This window comes from Vicugna pacos, chromosome 15, assembly GCF_048564905.1.
Source record: "Vicugna pacos chromosome 15, VicPac4, whole genome shotgun sequence".
NCBI lineage: Eukaryota > Metazoa > Chordata > Mammalia > Artiodactyla > Camelidae > Vicugna > Vicugna pacos.
In genome coordinates, this window is record NC_133001.1 from 41,224,450 (window position 1) to 41,243,065 (window position 18,616).

General features: G+C 39.1%; 1 protein-coding gene across 9 annotated transcripts in view; it reads right to left on the reverse strand.

Annotated features, from left to right (window-relative positions):
- Positions 1-18,616, reverse strand: part of CLIP4 (CAP-Gly domain containing linker protein family member 4) — a 99,107-nt gene that overhangs the window by 14,597 nt on the left and 65,894 nt on the right. For all 9 annotated transcript variants that reach the window (XM_031684920.2, XM_072937967.1, XM_072937969.1 and 6 more), the window contains exons 10-14: positions 14,700-14,789; positions 13,767-13,910; positions 10,482-10,616; positions 6,886-7,009; positions 754-818 (exon numbers count right to left, since the gene is read on the reverse strand). In XM_031684920.2, coding sequence (XP_031540780.1) covers positions 754-818; positions 6,886-7,009; positions 10,482-10,616; positions 13,767-13,910; positions 14,700-14,789 — 558 coding nt within the window. The remainder of the gene's footprint in view (positions 1-753; positions 819-6,885; positions 7,010-10,481; positions 10,617-13,766; positions 13,911-14,699; positions 14,790-18,616) is intronic.

Consider the following 18,616-nt stretch of genomic DNA (forward strand, 5'->3'; position numbering starts at 1 on the left):
AAAAAAAAAGTGAGCAGCAGACTTGAATAGGCACGTCATAAAACAGGGAACGCATGTGGTACATAAACATGAGCACAAGCTCAACCTCATTTGCAATCTGGAAAATGCAAATTAAAACCACAAGGAGATACCATTTACATCCAACAGATGCACAAAGACTTCCAAATCAAACAGGACTAGTGCTGGTGAGGTGAAGAGCAGCAGAGACTCTCATCCACTGCCCACGCAGACAGTCTGGCATATCAAGGAAGACTGAAGAGATGGGCACACCTTGTGCCAGCAATCCTAGCTAGAGACGCTTTTGCAAATGTGCACAACAGCATAGTGACAAACAGGATATAACCCAAATATCCATCAAATAGAGAGTGAATAATGTATTTTAATGGACCACTAAATAACCAAATAGCAAACAATCAAATCTAAACATTAATTATTAACATATCTATATATGGGAGAAAGACATAAAGAAAATCAAAGGAATTAACATAAAATTCAAGATGCATAACTTGAGGTCAGACTATATGAAAAGGGAGGCAGGTGAGACTGGGGGATACTCAGGGGGTTCTACAGTACATACAAGTAATCATCTTCTTCAGCTATGCAGTAGGTAATAGATGTTGCTTTATGATTACATGAACTATATAAATATATTTCATATACTCTTTTGTATACATATACACTTCACAATAAAATTTTTTCAATGAATAAAAGCAAAGGAATAATTCTTAGGAACATAAAACTGTGTGATCTTACCAGGATAAGAATGATTCTGTTTATTTGAAGAAATTTCTGAAAGAGTATCCAGGGAATCTGTTACTCTGTGAATAAAACAAATAATGCAAACCCCATTAGAAGTAGCTGGTCTTCAGATTTATGACTGGCACTTAACTGAGGGTTTCATGCCATTGGTTATTTCTTGTTTCACTCATTCAACATTTACAGAGCATCTTTTATGAGCCAGGAATGAACTTCAATCTAGCACCAGACAGAGGCAATAATAAGACAGAAGTCTTTTTTATGTAAAGATAATAAGTACAGAAAAAGTCAACTTCAAGTGAATTCATTTCAAATAGGGGCCTGACTTCAAAGATAAAACTAAAAAATGTGAAATTTTTATCTTATGCTAAATGTAGTAATTGTTAGATTGTAATTGTGAAAACATCACATTTTTATGTTGGGAAAAAATGTATCAGCTGAGTCTGTATATATACGTGATTTTTCTAATAAACCTGTTTGGCTAATACAATTCAACATCTTTTACTTTATACTTGACTCTAAGCACAATCATGTAGGTCATTTTCCCTTTCCCGACAGGTCTGTCTACATTTTTTTGATATTCAAACCATTCTTTATTTTTAAAAAGCCAATTCTATAAAACAGTCTCATTTTCTCCCAATAGTTTACTGACCTAAATCTGCAAAGCCTTCATTCTATCAATCACTTGCTCCAGCACACATTGGTACCATAAACAAATCCTCTAACTCTTGGCAATATTTGCAATTTTATCATGCACTTCATATGGATCATTTTTACATGATATATAACATATAGCAAACAATGAGAGATTGATGAATGCAAAGAATGACTCAATGACGAGGACAGATACTTGAATTAAGTTGTAATGAAGAGTTGAGAAGAACTTAATTCTAAGAGTGATCAGTTCATTACTAGTAAGTACCTAATGGTATGAACCAAGAACAAGAAAATTAATACTATGCTGACAAAGACCACTTAAGCAAAAAATGGACAGATAGATAAGACTAGATCTAGTCAGTGAGTCTTAGAATTTCTCTAAAGAAATATTGTTTGATTTATATGTTAACAGAAGGAAAGGTATTAACTAGATGATAGTTGGGTGATAGTAAAAAGCCATCCAAGAAGAGGAAATAACACATAGAAAGATTCGAGGACAGGAGGCACATGTTTTTAATGGAAAAGTTGAAAAAAAAAAAAAAAGGCCAGCTACAATGTGGGGAGCAATTTAAGGTGAGGTTGTGACTGGTCACTACATGACTGACTGTTCTCAGGAGTCCTGAGTTTAAAATTCTTTCTTCTTGGAGAATGGGGCTGGGGGAATCACATTCCCTGACTTCAGACTATACCACAGAGGTACAGTAATCAAAACAGTATGGTACTGGCACAAAAACAGACACATAAATCAATGGAACAGGACAAAAAGTCCAGACACAAACCCACACACTTAGGGTCAATTAACCTACAACAAAGGAGGCAAGAATATGCAATGAAGAAAAGATAATCTCTTCAATAAGTGGTGCTGGGAAAACTGGACAGCTACATGTGAAAGACTGAAATCAGAACATTCTCTAACACCGTATACAAAAATGAACTCAAAATGGATTAAAGGCCTAAATGTAAGACCAGATACTATAAAACTACTATAGGAAAACATAGGCAGAACACTCTTGGACATAAATCACAGCAATATGTTTTTTGAACCAGCTCCTAGAGTAATGGAAATAAAAGCAAAAATAAACAAATGGGACCTAATTAAACTTAAAAGCTTTTGCACAGCTAAGGATACCATCAACAAAATGAAAAGACAACCTAAAGAATGGGAGAAAACATTTGCAAATGATGCAACTGACAAGGGACTAATTTCTAAAATACACAAACAGCTCATACAGCTTAATATATTAAAAAAAAAAAACAAAAAAAAAACCCAAAAAAAAACAAACAAGGAACCCAATCCAAAAAATGGGCAGAAGATGTGAACAGACATTGCTCCAAAGACAGACAGATGGTCAATAAGCACATGAAAAGATGCTCAACATTGCTAATTGTTAGAGAGATGCAAATCACAACTACAATGAGATATCACCTCACACCTGTCATAATGGCCATCATTAAAAAGTTTATATATAATAAATACTGGAGAGGGTGTGGAGAAAGAGGAACCCTCCTACAGTGTTGGTGGGAATGTAATTGGTACAGCCACTATGGAAGACAATACGGAGGTTCCTTAAAAATATAAAAATAAACTTATCATATGATCCAGCAATCCCACTCCTGGACACATACCCAGAGAAAAATATAATTCGAAAAGACACATGTGCCCCAATGCACGTCCACAGCAGCACTATTTACAATAGCCAAGACATGGAAACAACCTAAATGTCTATTGACAGATGACTGGATAAAGATATGGTGTATATATATACACAATGGAATACTACTCAGCCATTAAAAAAATAAAATAATGCCATTTGCAGCAACATGGATGGACCTGGAGATAATCATTCTAAGTGAAGTAAGCCAGAAAGAGAAAGAAAAATACCACATGATATCGCTTAAATGTGGAATCTTAAAAAAAGACACAAATGAACTTCTTTACAAAACAGAAATAGACTCACAGACATAGAGAACAGATTTATGGTTACCAGGAAGTAAAAGGGGTGGGAAGGGATAAATTAGGAGTTTGAAATTTGCACCTCTTGGGGAGTGATGGAAATGCTGGATATGTTGATTGTGGCAGTGGTTTCATAGGGGTATATATACATCTATCAAAATTCATCAAATTGTACATCTGAAACATGTGTGGTTTCCTGTACAGAAATCATACCGCAATAAAGTTGCTTAAAATAAATGAATTTTTAAAATAAAATAAAATTCTTCCCTCTTGAAGATTAGTGGTGTCTTTAAAGAGCTCCAAAGCTGGTTTAAATTGGAAACTTCCCAAAATCAGGCACCATCTCTGTTTTATTTGCTTATAGAATGCCTAGCACAGCACAAAGTGCTAAAAGACACTTAATAGTATTTGATGATGATGAATGAGACAATCAGAAGACGACAGGAAGACAGCTGGATGGAGACAGCAGTTCATTTAGAGAGAAAGCCCCGCTTCTTCTAAGACAAGGGGCTGCTTTTACACGAATCACCTTAAAGAAGACCAAGTACATGGCAAAAAAAAAAAAAAGAAAAAAAGTGTTCCATAAACAAAGGAAGAAAAAGAAGATAAAACCAGGACAGAGAAAGTTGTTCCACAATATAACAGAGAATAAAGCTATTACAGCATAAAAAACACTGAATGAGATTTGATCAATATTTACTGTGCCAAACTATGTCCCTTGGGTAATCAAACATGAAATGGAGAATTCCAGTCCTCATGACTAGGAGACAGATAAAACTTCTAAGAGATTGCAGCAATGTGTTAATGAAGATTTGTTCAAAGTAATATGAGAACCCAGAAGACTGACTGGTGACTTAGTATGGATTTTATTTCCAAATCAATTATTTACAAGATATAGGTCCTGAAGAAAGTCACTGAGCCTCTTTTAATCATTATAGGGTAATGGTTAAGAGCACACATTCTGATATCAGACTGCCTGGGCTCAAATCCCCACTTGAGCGCTGTGCACAACTGCACAACTCACTTAACCTCTCTGTTTCCTACTTTCCCCACCTGTGAAACAGAGATGACTACAGGGCCTGACACACAGGGCTGCGGCAGGGGAGTCAACAACGCACACAAAGCACTTAAAACAGGGCCTCCATATATGAGTGCTATTAGCTATTAGCTCTTTTTCTTCATTTATAAAATCACTACTGGAAAAACAGCAAACTGTCTTAAAGCAAGGGCTTAGGGAAAAAACAACAACAAAATAACAAACCTGGGCTGAGTCCAGCTCCACCATTAACTAGTGGGGAAGATCAAAATACACTGTCCAAAACAAGCCGCTCCGGAGTAAGGATTATTTTGAGCTGAAGACGTTTGAGAATCAACAAATGCACAAAGAGGCTTTCTCTGAACTCCCCTTATCTGCCTAAAACAGATCGCCCGGAAAAAAAAGAACTCAATTGTCATAAATCCCCTCACCAGGGGTTTCGTCAAGTAGGAAGACGGGCTCTCTTCACAGGAGAGGAGACAAGGAGTTAACACCACACCCAGAGAGGTAGTGTCACAAACCATCACATCCCCATCCATTTTCCTAAGGACCTACTGATCTTTCCTAAACATCATTTCCTCTCCCAAAAGTGGCCATTCTCTCCCTCCTTTTCCCCTATTAAGATGGTCCATAAACTCTGCAATCTCACCACTCCTTTGGGTATTCACTGCTTTCTGTGATGCCCCATGCGTGTAAAATTAAAATTTAATAAATGTGTATGATTTTTCTCCTGTTCATCTATCTGTCATCAGTTTAATTCACAGACACACCCCCAGCCCAGCTAGTGAATCTAAGAGGACAGAGGACAAGTTTTTCATCTCCTACACTAGCTCTATGACTTTACCTAAGTTACTGTATCTCTTGAAACTTTTCTCTACCTGCAAAATAGGAATGATCACAATACCTTACACCCCATTGGGTTTGGGGGAGATTAATGAGATATGCATTGAAAGTACACGGTACAGAGCCTACCACTTATTAAATGCTCAAGGAATGTAAATACAGATCCTCCTCCACTTACGATGGGGTTACATCCTGATAAAATCATCTTAAGTTGAAATTCATGTAATACACCTAACTTACCTAACGTCATCGCTCGGCCTTTCCTACCTTACACGTGCTCAGAACACTTACATCAGTCTACAGTTGGGCAAAATCATTTAACACAAAGTCTATCTCACCATAAAGGGTTGAAGGCCTCATGTAATCTATTGGATACTGTGTCCTGAAAGTGAAAAACAGAACGATCAAGTGGGTCCAGAAGGGCTGTTTAAGTGTATGGGGCTGTTCCCCCTCGTGATCACATGGCTGGCTGGGGGCAGAGGCTCGCCGCGGCTGAACAGATCACGAGAGAATATCGCTCTCGGCACTGCTAGCCCGAGGAAAGAACAAAATTCAAAATTCGAAGTACAGTTTCTACTGTACACACATCATTCTTGCACCATCATAAAGTCGAAAAATCCTCAGCCAAACCATCCTAGGTCAGGGACCACCTATAGTTACCCTTTTCCAGCCAACCTGACCAAAGACTGACTAGGATCAAATGAGACAACATTTAATTGAAGATGGTTTATAAACTGCAAAACACTGTATGCTAAATGCTATAAAATCATCAATAATAAGAAAAGAATTATGAAGTACATCACAGAAGGAAATGAACACAAACGTTACATGTAATTATTCAATTAAAAAACAAGAGTGAGAAAGAAAACGGATATGAAAACTGTTACATTTGCCAGGAGGTAGTCACACAGCCCAGCTGGAAGGGGGCGAGCTGGGACTCCCAGGCTGTGATCACAGATCTGTGCTCACCAATGTGATTATACCATACGTGTTACTTCCTATTTAAATATCAGTACCCCACTTCCCATCCACTGAAAAGCATACCAAGCCAGCTTCTCTAAGCACCTTAGGTCGTTTCACATAACCAGAGCGAGCCAGTACAAAAGTACACTGTCTTAAGAAGAAACAGCGAGGAGGTATATTATATATAAGTCCTTGAAGCTTCACTTCCCCCAAAGATCTACCGCCTATCTATTTTTGAAAACTAAAGAAATCAGAGGAAAAAGCCATTTTGGTTCCATTAGGTTTGTAGAGGAATGAATGGGGTGCCTGCTGGCAGGAAATTTAATGTAGTTGGGATGTGACTGAAGCAATCAGGGAGCATTTTTACTTTTGTTTGCATGACAGATTAAGCTCGCTGCTCTCACTGTTCTTAGCTGCAAACGCCACTTCTAATAGCCTACACATACTCATAGGGTTTGCAAATGAGGAATGAAGGAGGTTTTTTAAAATTGCAAATCCTCAGCAAAACAAATTTAGCTTTCCATGAACCTGCCCTCTCAAGAAGGTGGCTGGTTAACCCCTTGAAATAAAACATGGGCTACAGTCAGCGCACATCTGTAACACAAAATCTGGGGCTCTACACCACTGCACATTATAAAAAGTTCCTGTGAATAAACATAAACTTCATTTTTCTCACCTCTGTACCCTGGATGGGGGAGCAAATATTCCATATCTTGGGGAACAACTAAAATACTGCACACCTCCAACTGAACCATCGTTCTTGCCATGGGGCTTCTCAAGCTCTATCCCGTACCAATATCCTAGAACGAGAATATTAGATTTTAAAAGCATCTGTACTTTATCCAAAACGGTTATGTTACACAAATCCAAAGTCAAGATGGCTTAACATTCTCACAAATGACCAAAATGATGGAAGATCATCATGATCATCAAGTTTCAAAAGGTAAAATTACAAAACAAAATTTGAAAATCTGAAAAATGAACCAGAAAACCATTTTACAAGCATAATTGTAGAGCTGTACACCAAGAAAGATAAAATGCACAAACACAAATTTGGCAAGGACTCGCTATAATACAAGCAGTGTATGACCAAAACATATCTAAAAGCTATAATAAGAAACAGTCCTTCACTTGGTAATATGGTCTAAGTGAGAGCAGGGTAGCATGATGCTGAGATGCATAAACCATAAAATAAACATGCAATCTTTTCATTTTGCTCTCCCAATATCAGAATACCACAAACAGTTCTTAAATAATTACAGACAAAAATAATATGGAAAATATGACCAGACTTCATGATGACTTTTCTTTTGTTTTAGTCCCACCCAGGATGAAAAAAAAAAAATCACTTTTAATCTAAATGAAAAGATTTAGGTTAACTAATGGGAAGAATTTTCTAAAAGGCTTTCAAGTATTTAAAAGAGCCCACTCTGAGGAGTAATAGGATTTCCTTTTCTAGAGAACATGAAGTTAAAGAGGGAGGTTGCTTTTAGTGTGGTAAATATTAGATAAATGGACATATACTCCTAGAGTAATGGCTCTGGATGAGGGTGTCTCCTGACCAGCTGAAAGTACCCAATAGTCCATTCATTTTTGTGTGTGTGTGGAGGAGTAATTAGATTTTTATTTATTTATTTTTAATGGAGGTACTGGGGATTGAACCCAGGACCTTGTGCATGCTAAGCATGTGCTCTACCACTGAGCTATACCTACCCCAATCTTTTTTTACTTAAAAAGACAGTGCAGTAGTAATTGTATCTGGTCTCTTAGAAGCAGTATCAAGTAAAAAATAAGGATATATATACATTGAGAAACCTATTGAAAAAACTTATTACAAATTACAAAAATATTGTTTCCTTCAGATTAACAGTTCAAAGAGTCAATTATATAACTTCTAAAGTGACAATCTAGAAGTTCTTAATTTTATTCCTCTTATGTTCAAAAAGATAACACTGGAACCTACTCCAAATATTGGAGGTGGGGTTGAAAAGACTAAAGTAATGCGTGAGATTGTTTATACCTAAACAGTCCTACTATGCACAAGTACTGAGTGACATACACAGACCTACTGTGCAGCAGCACCAACGCCCGGAAAACAGGTCATCCCGTTTCTGAATGTCGTTAACCAGGTTACTCTGGTTGCCACTGTTATTTCTCTGAGTGCCACAGTTATAACTTTCCAAGTTTTATTTCCTTCTGCCTTTGATGCTTTCCTACATAATTTTTTCATTTTCCATTTTAATAAACCACAACACTGCTACATGTTTGCCATGCAACTCCTCAAAGAGCGCAGCACGCAGCAGGAAGACATGATGGCAAGTGCCAACAGCAGTGACCACATACCACCTGGTAGTGGTGAGGTGGGGATCTCTTTCCCATCTGAACGGCGACTGCTTTCAGAGGTGGCCCTGATAAAGATGCTGAAGGCACTAAACATGCCCTCTGTCAGGTCTACATCCTATAATCTATAGCTTAGATATTACCACTGTTCTATGGAACTGACTGATCAAATTTTGATGCCACAGAAATATGCACTACTTTCTAAAAGGGAGAAGGACTTAAACAAAAACCTTCCAACTTTTATATTTGCTTATTACTTCCCAAATTTCTAAATGCTCTATGCTAGGAGTTCAAAAATTAAAAGTCAACCTAAGATAATTAATTGTATCCAAATGAATCAAATCATCCAAGACTTGTTTAATATAACCAGAGAAAAGAAACTCGAAAGACACGGTGATTGTGGAAAAATAACCTACCTTTGGGATTCCTAGGCTTTTATTTGAGAACCTACAAGAATATTCTAATTAATCTCAATTACTACCTGGAGCTCTAAGAGAGACATGAATTATAAAACATATAGCCCATCTCCAATCAATTAGTTGGACTAGAATTATAAATGGTCCTAAAGAAACAGGACTGTGCTGAGAGACAACTCCCCATGTTTCTGCATGTCTATGGACAGAGGTACCGACCATCTTGTCACGGGCGTCTGTAGAGAAGACAGCCTTGGAGGACAGAGACAGAGTCTCCACCAGCACGAGAGACAGGCACGCTTACTGTCCATTATAAAGGTTCAGATTCCCTAAGTGCGGGGCTCCTCCCCTGCAACACAAACCACCGGTGTGCAGGTGTCACCTGGCCTCGTGAGCTCACCCCCAGAAACTGGGGCTCAGGAAACAAACACGAGAAAATGCTGCCACTTTGGCTACTGCTGTTGCCAAGAGCACCGGGGTCCTGTCTCTGACCCAGGAACCTCCCAACTTCTGCCAGCTTCTAGGAGGCTCTGACAATCTAACTTGTCAGCACACAAATAGGGTAAAATCTCAGATCCTTCAGAGTGCTTGACAGAATGCTACAAACTTTAAAAAAAAAAAAAAAAGCATAAAAATCAGCCTGCAACTGACCCCACCGCAGGGATGGCACTGCCTGTGGAAGAAGGTCAGGGGGCTTAAGCTCCATCTGGTTGTTTGTGCCATGAAAGGTGCAGATGTGGATGGGCATGGGGACAACTGTCCTCAACTCTGTCATGTTCAAGTGACTGCCAGCTCAAGCTTTTAAGGAAAGTTTCAATGGCTTTATAATAGACGGTCTTCCTTGGTTCTGTCTTGGGGGGGAAAATGCTCTGGGTAACCTCTTCCTAAAATGCTGCAATGCCACCATGTGTCAAAACAGCATACTGCTATTTAAAACACACAAACGTGGCTTTATTCAACTGGCTTCTATTTGAAATTACAATCACTGAGAATGCAAAAGAAAGATAATTTTACTTTGGAAACACAATATTAAGTCTAGACTGGAATGAACATATAAATGCACAAAAGTGCATTTTTAAGGTCCACAGGTACGCAAAACCTTTTTCATTTTCCTTTGAACCCTTTTGCTTTTCTCTCCAAGCCACTGTTAAAGGCTATCTGCGGTGAACTCATTGCCTACTCATTTCAAAGACTATCCTTAGCACAAATCTAATCCTGAAGTTTTCTCTGTTATTTAGCACACTCGGCAATCGGTGAGAGTAAATTTGGAGAGTAACAACTAATTTTAACATTAGACACTTTAAAACATAATTGGCAAGAAAAATTCATGACTAAGTCAACCTGAGTAAAAAATGGTCTGCATTTTAATCAACGTTTTGCACTTTCTGTGCCACAGCTGCCATCCACAAGAACTGTTAATCAAGAATTCTCTGTAAGTACATTTTATTTATATATAAAATTTTAAGCCTTTTGTATTCTAAAGAATGCAAGTTGAACAAAAAATACACAGATGAGTTACCTGGAGCAAAGTTTGTTGTCCCAAAGAACTTAACGGTACCGATTCTCTGGCCTACCACCAACACCCTATCCCCAAGGCGGAGCTCTCCTTCACAACGCGTATTATTTGCTACAGATGTTGCTGAGGAATTCAAACCTGTTTGAGGGGTTGGTAGGGGAAAGGGATTGGAAAGGAAAAGAGAAAAAAAAAAAGGGAAACCCAAAAAGCACATTAGCTGAAAAATTACTTACGTATTCTAAGCAGTCTAGTTAGCTGGAGATTTCAATATGCTGCCATTCCTTACACACATCATCTATGGCTGTGTTTCTCACGTGTGAAGTCAAGCTACTCAGAAGAAATCTGAACGGTTTCCTGAGACAATTGCTGTCACGGGAACTTACGTGATTCCTGGTGTAGCGTCAACTCTACCCCGATTTCCTGGGGGTGCCCACTACTAGAACAGAGGTCAGCACACCTTTTCTGTAAAAGGCTACACAGTAAATACAACTGCTCCCCTCTGCTGCTGTCACACAAAAGCAGAGACAAAACGGGCAGTGTGTTTCAATAAAACTTTTTTTTTTTTTTTTTTTTTTTTACAAAAATAGGTGGTAGGTTGGATCTGGCCCAGGGACTGTAGTCTGCCAAGCCCTGTTCTAGTAAAATGCTAGAATCAGAGTAGTTCAGTGTGAAACTGAAATTGCTACACAGGAATCCAATTATCCCAAATTGATTTCCTTATTAGAAACAAGACCATTTCCTCTCACCTTGGTTCAGATCTCAACCCTCAACAGCCTTCTACTGAACATCAGAAGTCCTAGAGAAATACTGTCTAGAATGAAATACTGTTCAATTGTAACAGAGAAGAGCTGGGTCCTTGAGGCTTCTCCCATCAGTCTATGAACAGGCTGTCCTCTGGGAAGGCCTAGGGAACCCTGCCTGAGGGTGTGGGATGGAGGATAAGTCACCCTGTCAACAGGGAGACACTAAGAACACGGCAACAAATGGGGAACACAAACCCAGGGGGAAGGAAGGTTTGGATAAAGCATAAACTAAACAGTCCCAGGTCCTCATAATAGCCAACATTTCCACAGCACTTCAGTTTACAAAGTGCTTTTCATGAACATTATAATCAAGGATAAGATAAAACTCGGGATTAACTAAGACATAGTGTTCACAGGTAGTATGTGGCACACCTGGCTTAAAACCCAGACCCTGTGACCAGAACACTCAGTTCTGTCCCAGGCTGTCTGCAGGCCGCGGACCAAGGATGGCAAGTCCAACATCGGGATACAACAGCGCTGAGCTCACAGACTTCCTCCCCCACCTCTCTCATCTCCCCATCCCTTCTTGCTGCTCCTCTTCCTCCTCCTTTACTCTGACTCCCACTAACGTCCACCCTCTGCAAGCCTCATCTCCCTCACATGCAAGTCTACAGAGAGCGTGGAGTATCTACTCACTCCAGAAAAAACGCCTTAAGGAAATGTCTTTGGGGTTCCCAACGGGGACTTTCTGCCACACATCTCCCATTCTCTCTCCTTCCCCATTTAAAAGGTCCCTTTTCTCACTCTCATTGACAACTTTCTTCACCTTTAGTATTATTTAAGTCTACAAATCTTTCATATTTATAAACAGAAAAAAAGGTTAAATATGTAAGCACACTAGAACTACTTCATATAAAGGGTAAAAAAGATAATTCCACACCTGCACATAAATTTTAAAACAAAGTCAATGTCAAAAGCCCAAATTCCAAATGAGGGAGCCCTTGAAGTGTAAACAAAATTCAGACAAGCAGGATTGCAACATGATCACAACTTCTCTCCTCTGTCCCTCACAGCATCATACAGAAAGTGGTTGCAGGGGAAGGGGAATCTATTCAGACAATAAATATTCCAGGTAAACAGTTCAAGCAAAACTGGTAAGTTCTCCACTTTTAGAGTTCCAACTTTTAAGTTTATTTTGTCAATATTAATATTGACGGTTGGTTTGTTTTTTCCCCATACAATACAGTATCTTAAAGAGAAAAAAAAATTCCATCATGAACATTTTCTATAATAAAATATTGGTTCAGTATAAGAATGAAAAGTATCAGAAAAAGAATCTAGTTATTATTATTAGGCTCATTAAAAAAAAGTTATGCCAAAATGACTTCATTTCCTGTCTGGACAGATTTGCTATGTGGGTAAATAAGTAAATGGCAATAAATTCTATGTATGCTGATTTCAACAAGAAAAAGTGTCTTAAACATCCATACACATAACTGAAGAAATGAGGACTGAATGAGACCATGCAGGATTCACAGTAAGTCAAAAAGCCACATCAGAACAGGTTATCATTGTCAACCTCCCCTACCTAGTTTTAAATGACCTTGCTAAAAACAGAGAAAGCATATGTTTTAGATAAGAAGGTAACACAAAAGTGTGTAGAAAAGCTAACATGCAAGATATAAAAAATAAAATTCAGAGGGACGAAAATTCTAACATTAAATTAAATAAAAATAAAAGTAAAGTCCTATGTCAAGACGCAAAAGGAAGAAACTTGGCATAAAGCTCTGTTCGAGCCAATGACACAGTGCGGTCACCAGAACTGCCTGAGCAGCCTGAGCCTGGACTTGTACCGAGAGGCAGTGGTTCTGCTCTCTACCCACTGGCCAGGAGGGGCCCGGGGACCTGCAGCGAGAGGAGGCGGCGAAGGGACTGGAGACCGAGTTGGACTCTGACAGCAGCAGGGAAGCCCCAGACAGACCTGCGAGGAGAGCCCAGGTGTGCCACTTAGAAACTGCAGCTGTGCACCAACGCCTGTGCCTCCTCATTCATAAATTGAGGATGGCCATGGCAGTACCTATCCCACAGGTTTACTTTGAGAACTAAATGAAATAAAGTATGTAAAGCCTTTAATAGTACCCCAAATAGGAAGTATAACATGTTTTGACATCTGAGATATTATTCTATTAGGCTTAGACTAGAAAAGAGAGAAGAAAGGTAACAGACCGTACAGTTTCCAAGAATCTGAGGATCTATCACAAAGTTCTACGAGCCTTATAGGAGGGGTTGGAGGCCTTAGTAACAGGAGGAAGAGAAGTCAGTACAGACAAGAAGAAGGGCAGGTGCACGAGGAGAAAGGCAGCGGTCAGAGTAGGCGGGTGGATGGGAAGGAGGTGGGGGGCTGCGGGAGACAGGGGAGGGGGCAAGTGGTTCAATCTGACTGAAGTATAGGGTTCCTTCTACACATTTAAAAACAGCAAATCTACTTACAAACAAACCAAGATAAAAAACACCAAGAAAGCCTGGTTGAAAAAGCCATAGATACCAGCACTGGCTCTAGACGAGACAGAAGGGCTTTTGCTCACTGTCTTCCTGTTACCGCCACGTGCATTCAGCTTCTTGGGGTGGCCCTGCTTGTGTTCCAGAGACGATGTAGAGGAGGAGCTGCTGATTGATCCAAGAAAGGTCGCTAAAACGGGTGAAAGAAAAGGATATGTTGGAAAGGATATGTTGGAGGGCAGAAAATAAGAAGTGAATCAACGAGACGCTTTTCCAGGTTAGTGCCTTCTGACACTCTCCATTTAGCTTCCCCAGCTGTGGATTCCCCAGTGTTGAATTAAATGCCTGATTTCATCCAAATATATTGCAGTTCATATGTACAAGATTTTATAACTTCAAGCAACTGTAAGGATACAAAGGACCCACACTACATGATGATATTATGCAGAAGAGTGTTGTCTCATCATTAACTTAGACCAACCACCTATTCTAACCACTGTCTCTCACCTCTCATTTTAGATGAGTTAACAGAATCACATCTTATTTATATTTTAAAAAAACATTATTCATTTCAAGGTAACACTGGCTTAATATTAAAATGTTCTGAGATAACCTGAAGGCAAGCGGGAACACTTTTGAGTTTTCTATTCATGCCCTATTCACCCAACAAGTTGACAGCTAAAGGCAATTTTACTTTTATTAAGCCATCTACACTATGGAATCTCCTTTTATTCGCTTAACCTAATCCAGTAATTCTCTAATTTAAGTGTACATAAGTATCATAACACAGGATTTTATACAAAAACACATATATATACTTTGAGCTTGTGTAGAGGATTTTCAAGGATAAATTTTTGCTGTAATGATTCTTCCCTTACAAACTTTAAAATTTAGCCCCCATGTCAGCTATATCACTGTACTATTTTAAAATTCCATCAGTGAATTAAATTTTGAGAACAGACATTATAAATTGTATTACCATCTTTCTCTGTTCCAGTTTTCAAGTCTTCACCAGGAGGCAACGAAAGTGTTGATTCTGAAGCACTGTCTCTTTTTGATGTCATTAATCCTGGAACACAGAAACAAAAGAATTTTGTTTAACATTAAACATAAAAGTATATTCACTGTTAAAGTAAAGCCATCCCTCATTTTCTAAATCTTGTCCACTTCTGAAAACTTGTTGGCTAATAAATTCAGACAGCAGGGGCCAATATTTCACTATTTAAAGAAGAAAGAAAAGAATGCATTCCCAGCCCATCTGAAAACCCCGGTTTCTCCAAATATCACTAAAGTGTTTCTTAAACCTTAAAATCCACTAAGAAATTCTAAATAATAGAAAGCATTTAAAACACAGCTCCCTAACTGTCTGATACTTACTGCACTCGTTAGTAAAATGAGGTAAAGAAACCTCATCCAGTTACGACCTGCAAACAACTCATGATTTCACTGGTGTACGCAGGCAAATTCCCTGTCGCAGACTGTCTATTTAGATAGTGAATTTGGGGTAAAATTTTCTGGAAATGATTTGAACAATTATTTATGTAAGTGTGAGTCAGACAGTAAGAAGCTCTGTACTGTGCCACTGGTATTCTGAAAATGACTACCCCGAATCTCACCACACCCAACTCCCATTAAAAAAACAAACTCATTTTGAAAAAGAAAGAGCTTGTGAATAATACTCTACCAAGATTTCTATTTCAATTCTACAGAACCAAGTTACTGAAGTAAGAAACCTAACAGGCTGCACCCAGTTTTAAATTTCATCAAGCATCAGTTCCAACTCCACTCACTTATGAAGCATTCTTGGTGAAAAACTGAGCTTGGCACTCTGAGCATCACATACACACACACACACACACACACACACAAGCCATGGTCCTAGCCTTAAAGGAAGACCTTTTCAGTTTGGTGTGGTAGAAAGGCATGACACAATAATTGGGGCTACAAAGACAAATTAATGCATCAACAGGATCATGTTCCGATGTGGGTCTTGATAGGTCAGATTTCTTCCAGAGAATACTGGAGGTATAATCAGAAAAAACTGAGGGCAGGCATTACAGATGGACAAAAAGAAAAAACACAAAGACAGGGTCAGAGAAGGATGAGCAGCTTGGCTGGAATAAAGTGCACTCTGGGGACGTGGGAGAAGCAGACAGGGTAGACAGGTCATGGTAACATCTTAGAGGGTGACAGTGCCGGCCAAGGACCTGGAGCTCTTCAATAAGAAACAAGCCTCTGATGGGCTTTGAGGAGCAGGACTCGGATGAACAGTCACAGGTGAGTAACATGACCCCGACAGCAAAGTGCAGAAGGAAAGAAAAAAGCAGAGGAGGAGAGACTGGAAGCAGAGGCCAGGGGTGAGGGCCAGAGCCACAACAGCGGAAACTGGAGGGAGGGGTGGGCAAGGGAGACTTTGTGAAGGCAACCCACAGAGCATATTTCTTATTTTCAGTTATGTTTTTCAGTTCTAAAATATCCATTTGGTTCTTTCCTTTTATTTGAATTTTTTGAGATAACCAGAGATTCACATGCAGTTGTAAAGAAACGATACCGGGAGATCTCTTGACCACTTTGGCCAGCTTCCCCCAAAGGTGACACTGTACAAAACCGTAGTATAGTATCACTACCAGGAGACTGACATCGATACAATCCGCCGTTCTTACATCACCTCCATCTTACCTGGACTCACGTGTGTGTGTTCACATGCATCCTTTGGTTCTTTGGTATATCATCATTTCTCTGCTGAAACTTTCCATTTGTCTCAAGTGTTCACCCTTAATTCTTAGAGGGTTCTAACTTGTTCTTTACAATCTTTATCTGGTAAATATCTATATCACCCCAGGGTTGACATCTTTGATTCTTTTTCCTAGTGATACGTTTGAGATTTCCCATATTTTGAGCAATAGTGAATTGCTTCCTGTACATTATGAATATTATTTTAAAGGACTCTGGCTTTTGTTTAAATCCTATAGAGAACGTTGATTGTTTTGTTTTGTTCTGCTTTAGCAGGCATTCGACAGTTAGCAGGCAGTTAGGTTCAGGCTGGAAGTTCCTACCACTTTCTGTGACTGTGGTTCCAACAGTCAGTTGCTGAAGCCTATCTGGAGTCTGTCTCATGTGCTGTGCCTCCCAGTAGTTAATCTGAGCCCCGGGCAGTGGTCTGTGCAGGAGGCCACAGCCTGTGGTCAGAGCCCTGCACACATCACTTGGGAGTAAGCCCCGTCCACACCCACCACTCCGAGACCACTGTCTTGAGCTCCCTCTTCTCCACTGTCTCTGACACTTTCTTGCTCCCAGGAGGAAATACCTACCCCTTCCTGATATTCTGGGTAGAATGCCCAGGCTTTAAGCTCCCTGCTCTGTCATATAATCTTCTGAGATAGACTCCGCTTGTGGGGCCAAACAGTGTGAAAAAAGAAGAAAAACTAATAAGGATTCCACCCATGTTCTTGGGACCACAGTTTCTCTGACCAGAGACAAGAGTGCCCCTCCCATGGGGTTTCAGGTGCCTGGTCGTCCCTTGCTGCTGTTGCACTTACACCGTGCAGGGCTGCCTGGGGCCCAGGGAGTGAAAGAATCAAAGAAGTTAAAAAAAAAAAAAAAAGGCAATCAAAACAGAAAACAGGGATTTCTTCCACTTTCTGTCTAGTAGAAGACCCCTCTCCTGATCCTCCAGCCAGAAATAGAGAGCCTCTCTTTGAGCTTTCTTTCCACGTCTGCTGTATACTTCTGGGTTTCAGGTTAAAAGGATACCATTTATATTAGCATCAAAAAGTACAAAGTACCAAGGAACAGACCTCACAAAACAGGTACAAAATATCTATAGAGAAAATTACAAAATTGTACTGAGGTATTTTTAGAGGACTCAACTAAATAAAGCAATACCCTAAAACTTATAATTAAAAGACTGAATATTGTAAAGATGTCAGTTCTTCTCAAGTTGATTTAAGGTTCAAATGTAATACCAATTAATATTTCAGAAGACATTTTTATTTTTCATACTAAAAATAACATTCTATTTGTCTGTTTATCTAGTAGTTAACTTTCTATAAAGGAGCAAAAATTATTTTGTGACAAATTTTTTTTGAGATATAATTTCAGTTTATGGTTGCAAAATAATATTTTCTTGCCCTGGGGATATATTTATCACCTTATTTATTTACTTTTCCTTTTTATTTTTTTTTTAAAGGATAGCTGACATACAATATTACATTAGTTTCAGGTGTACAACATCGGGATTTGACATTTACATTCATTACAAACTGATCACCCAGTAAGTCTAGTTACCATCTGTCACCACAAAGTTATCACAATGTTACTGACTATATTCCATATGCTGTACATTATATCCCCGTGACTTCATTTTATAACTACAAGTTTGTGCTTCTTAATCCCATTCACTTATTTCGTGCAAGCCCTCACCCCTCTCTCAACAGTTTTTTAAGGAAACTTAACAGCTTATTCTAAAATTTATATGAAAATGTGATTCATAAAGACCAAACAGGCAAGACAGTGTTCATGAATAAGGTAGGAGGCCCTCCTCTACTAGATGGCAAGATTTATTTTTTAAAAAACGATAGTAATTATGAAGGGCAGTACTTACCACAGGGATATTCAAACAGACCAATAGAACAGTACGGAAAGGCCAACCAAATTCTTGGACAAAACCCTTTAATGACGGTAGAAAGCCTTTCTGCTTCCGCTACTGATGAGTTAGCAAGTGTTTACCAAGCATCTGTTTTGTGCTATGTGCTGCAGTGACTACAAAAGCACAAATACTCTCACAGTCCATTTAAAGTGTAAGATTTTACTGAGGAAATAAAAGACCTGCACAAATACAGCCATCAGAGGACAAAGCCCAGGACAACAAGTAGCAGTCAGGTGGTACGGGTGAGA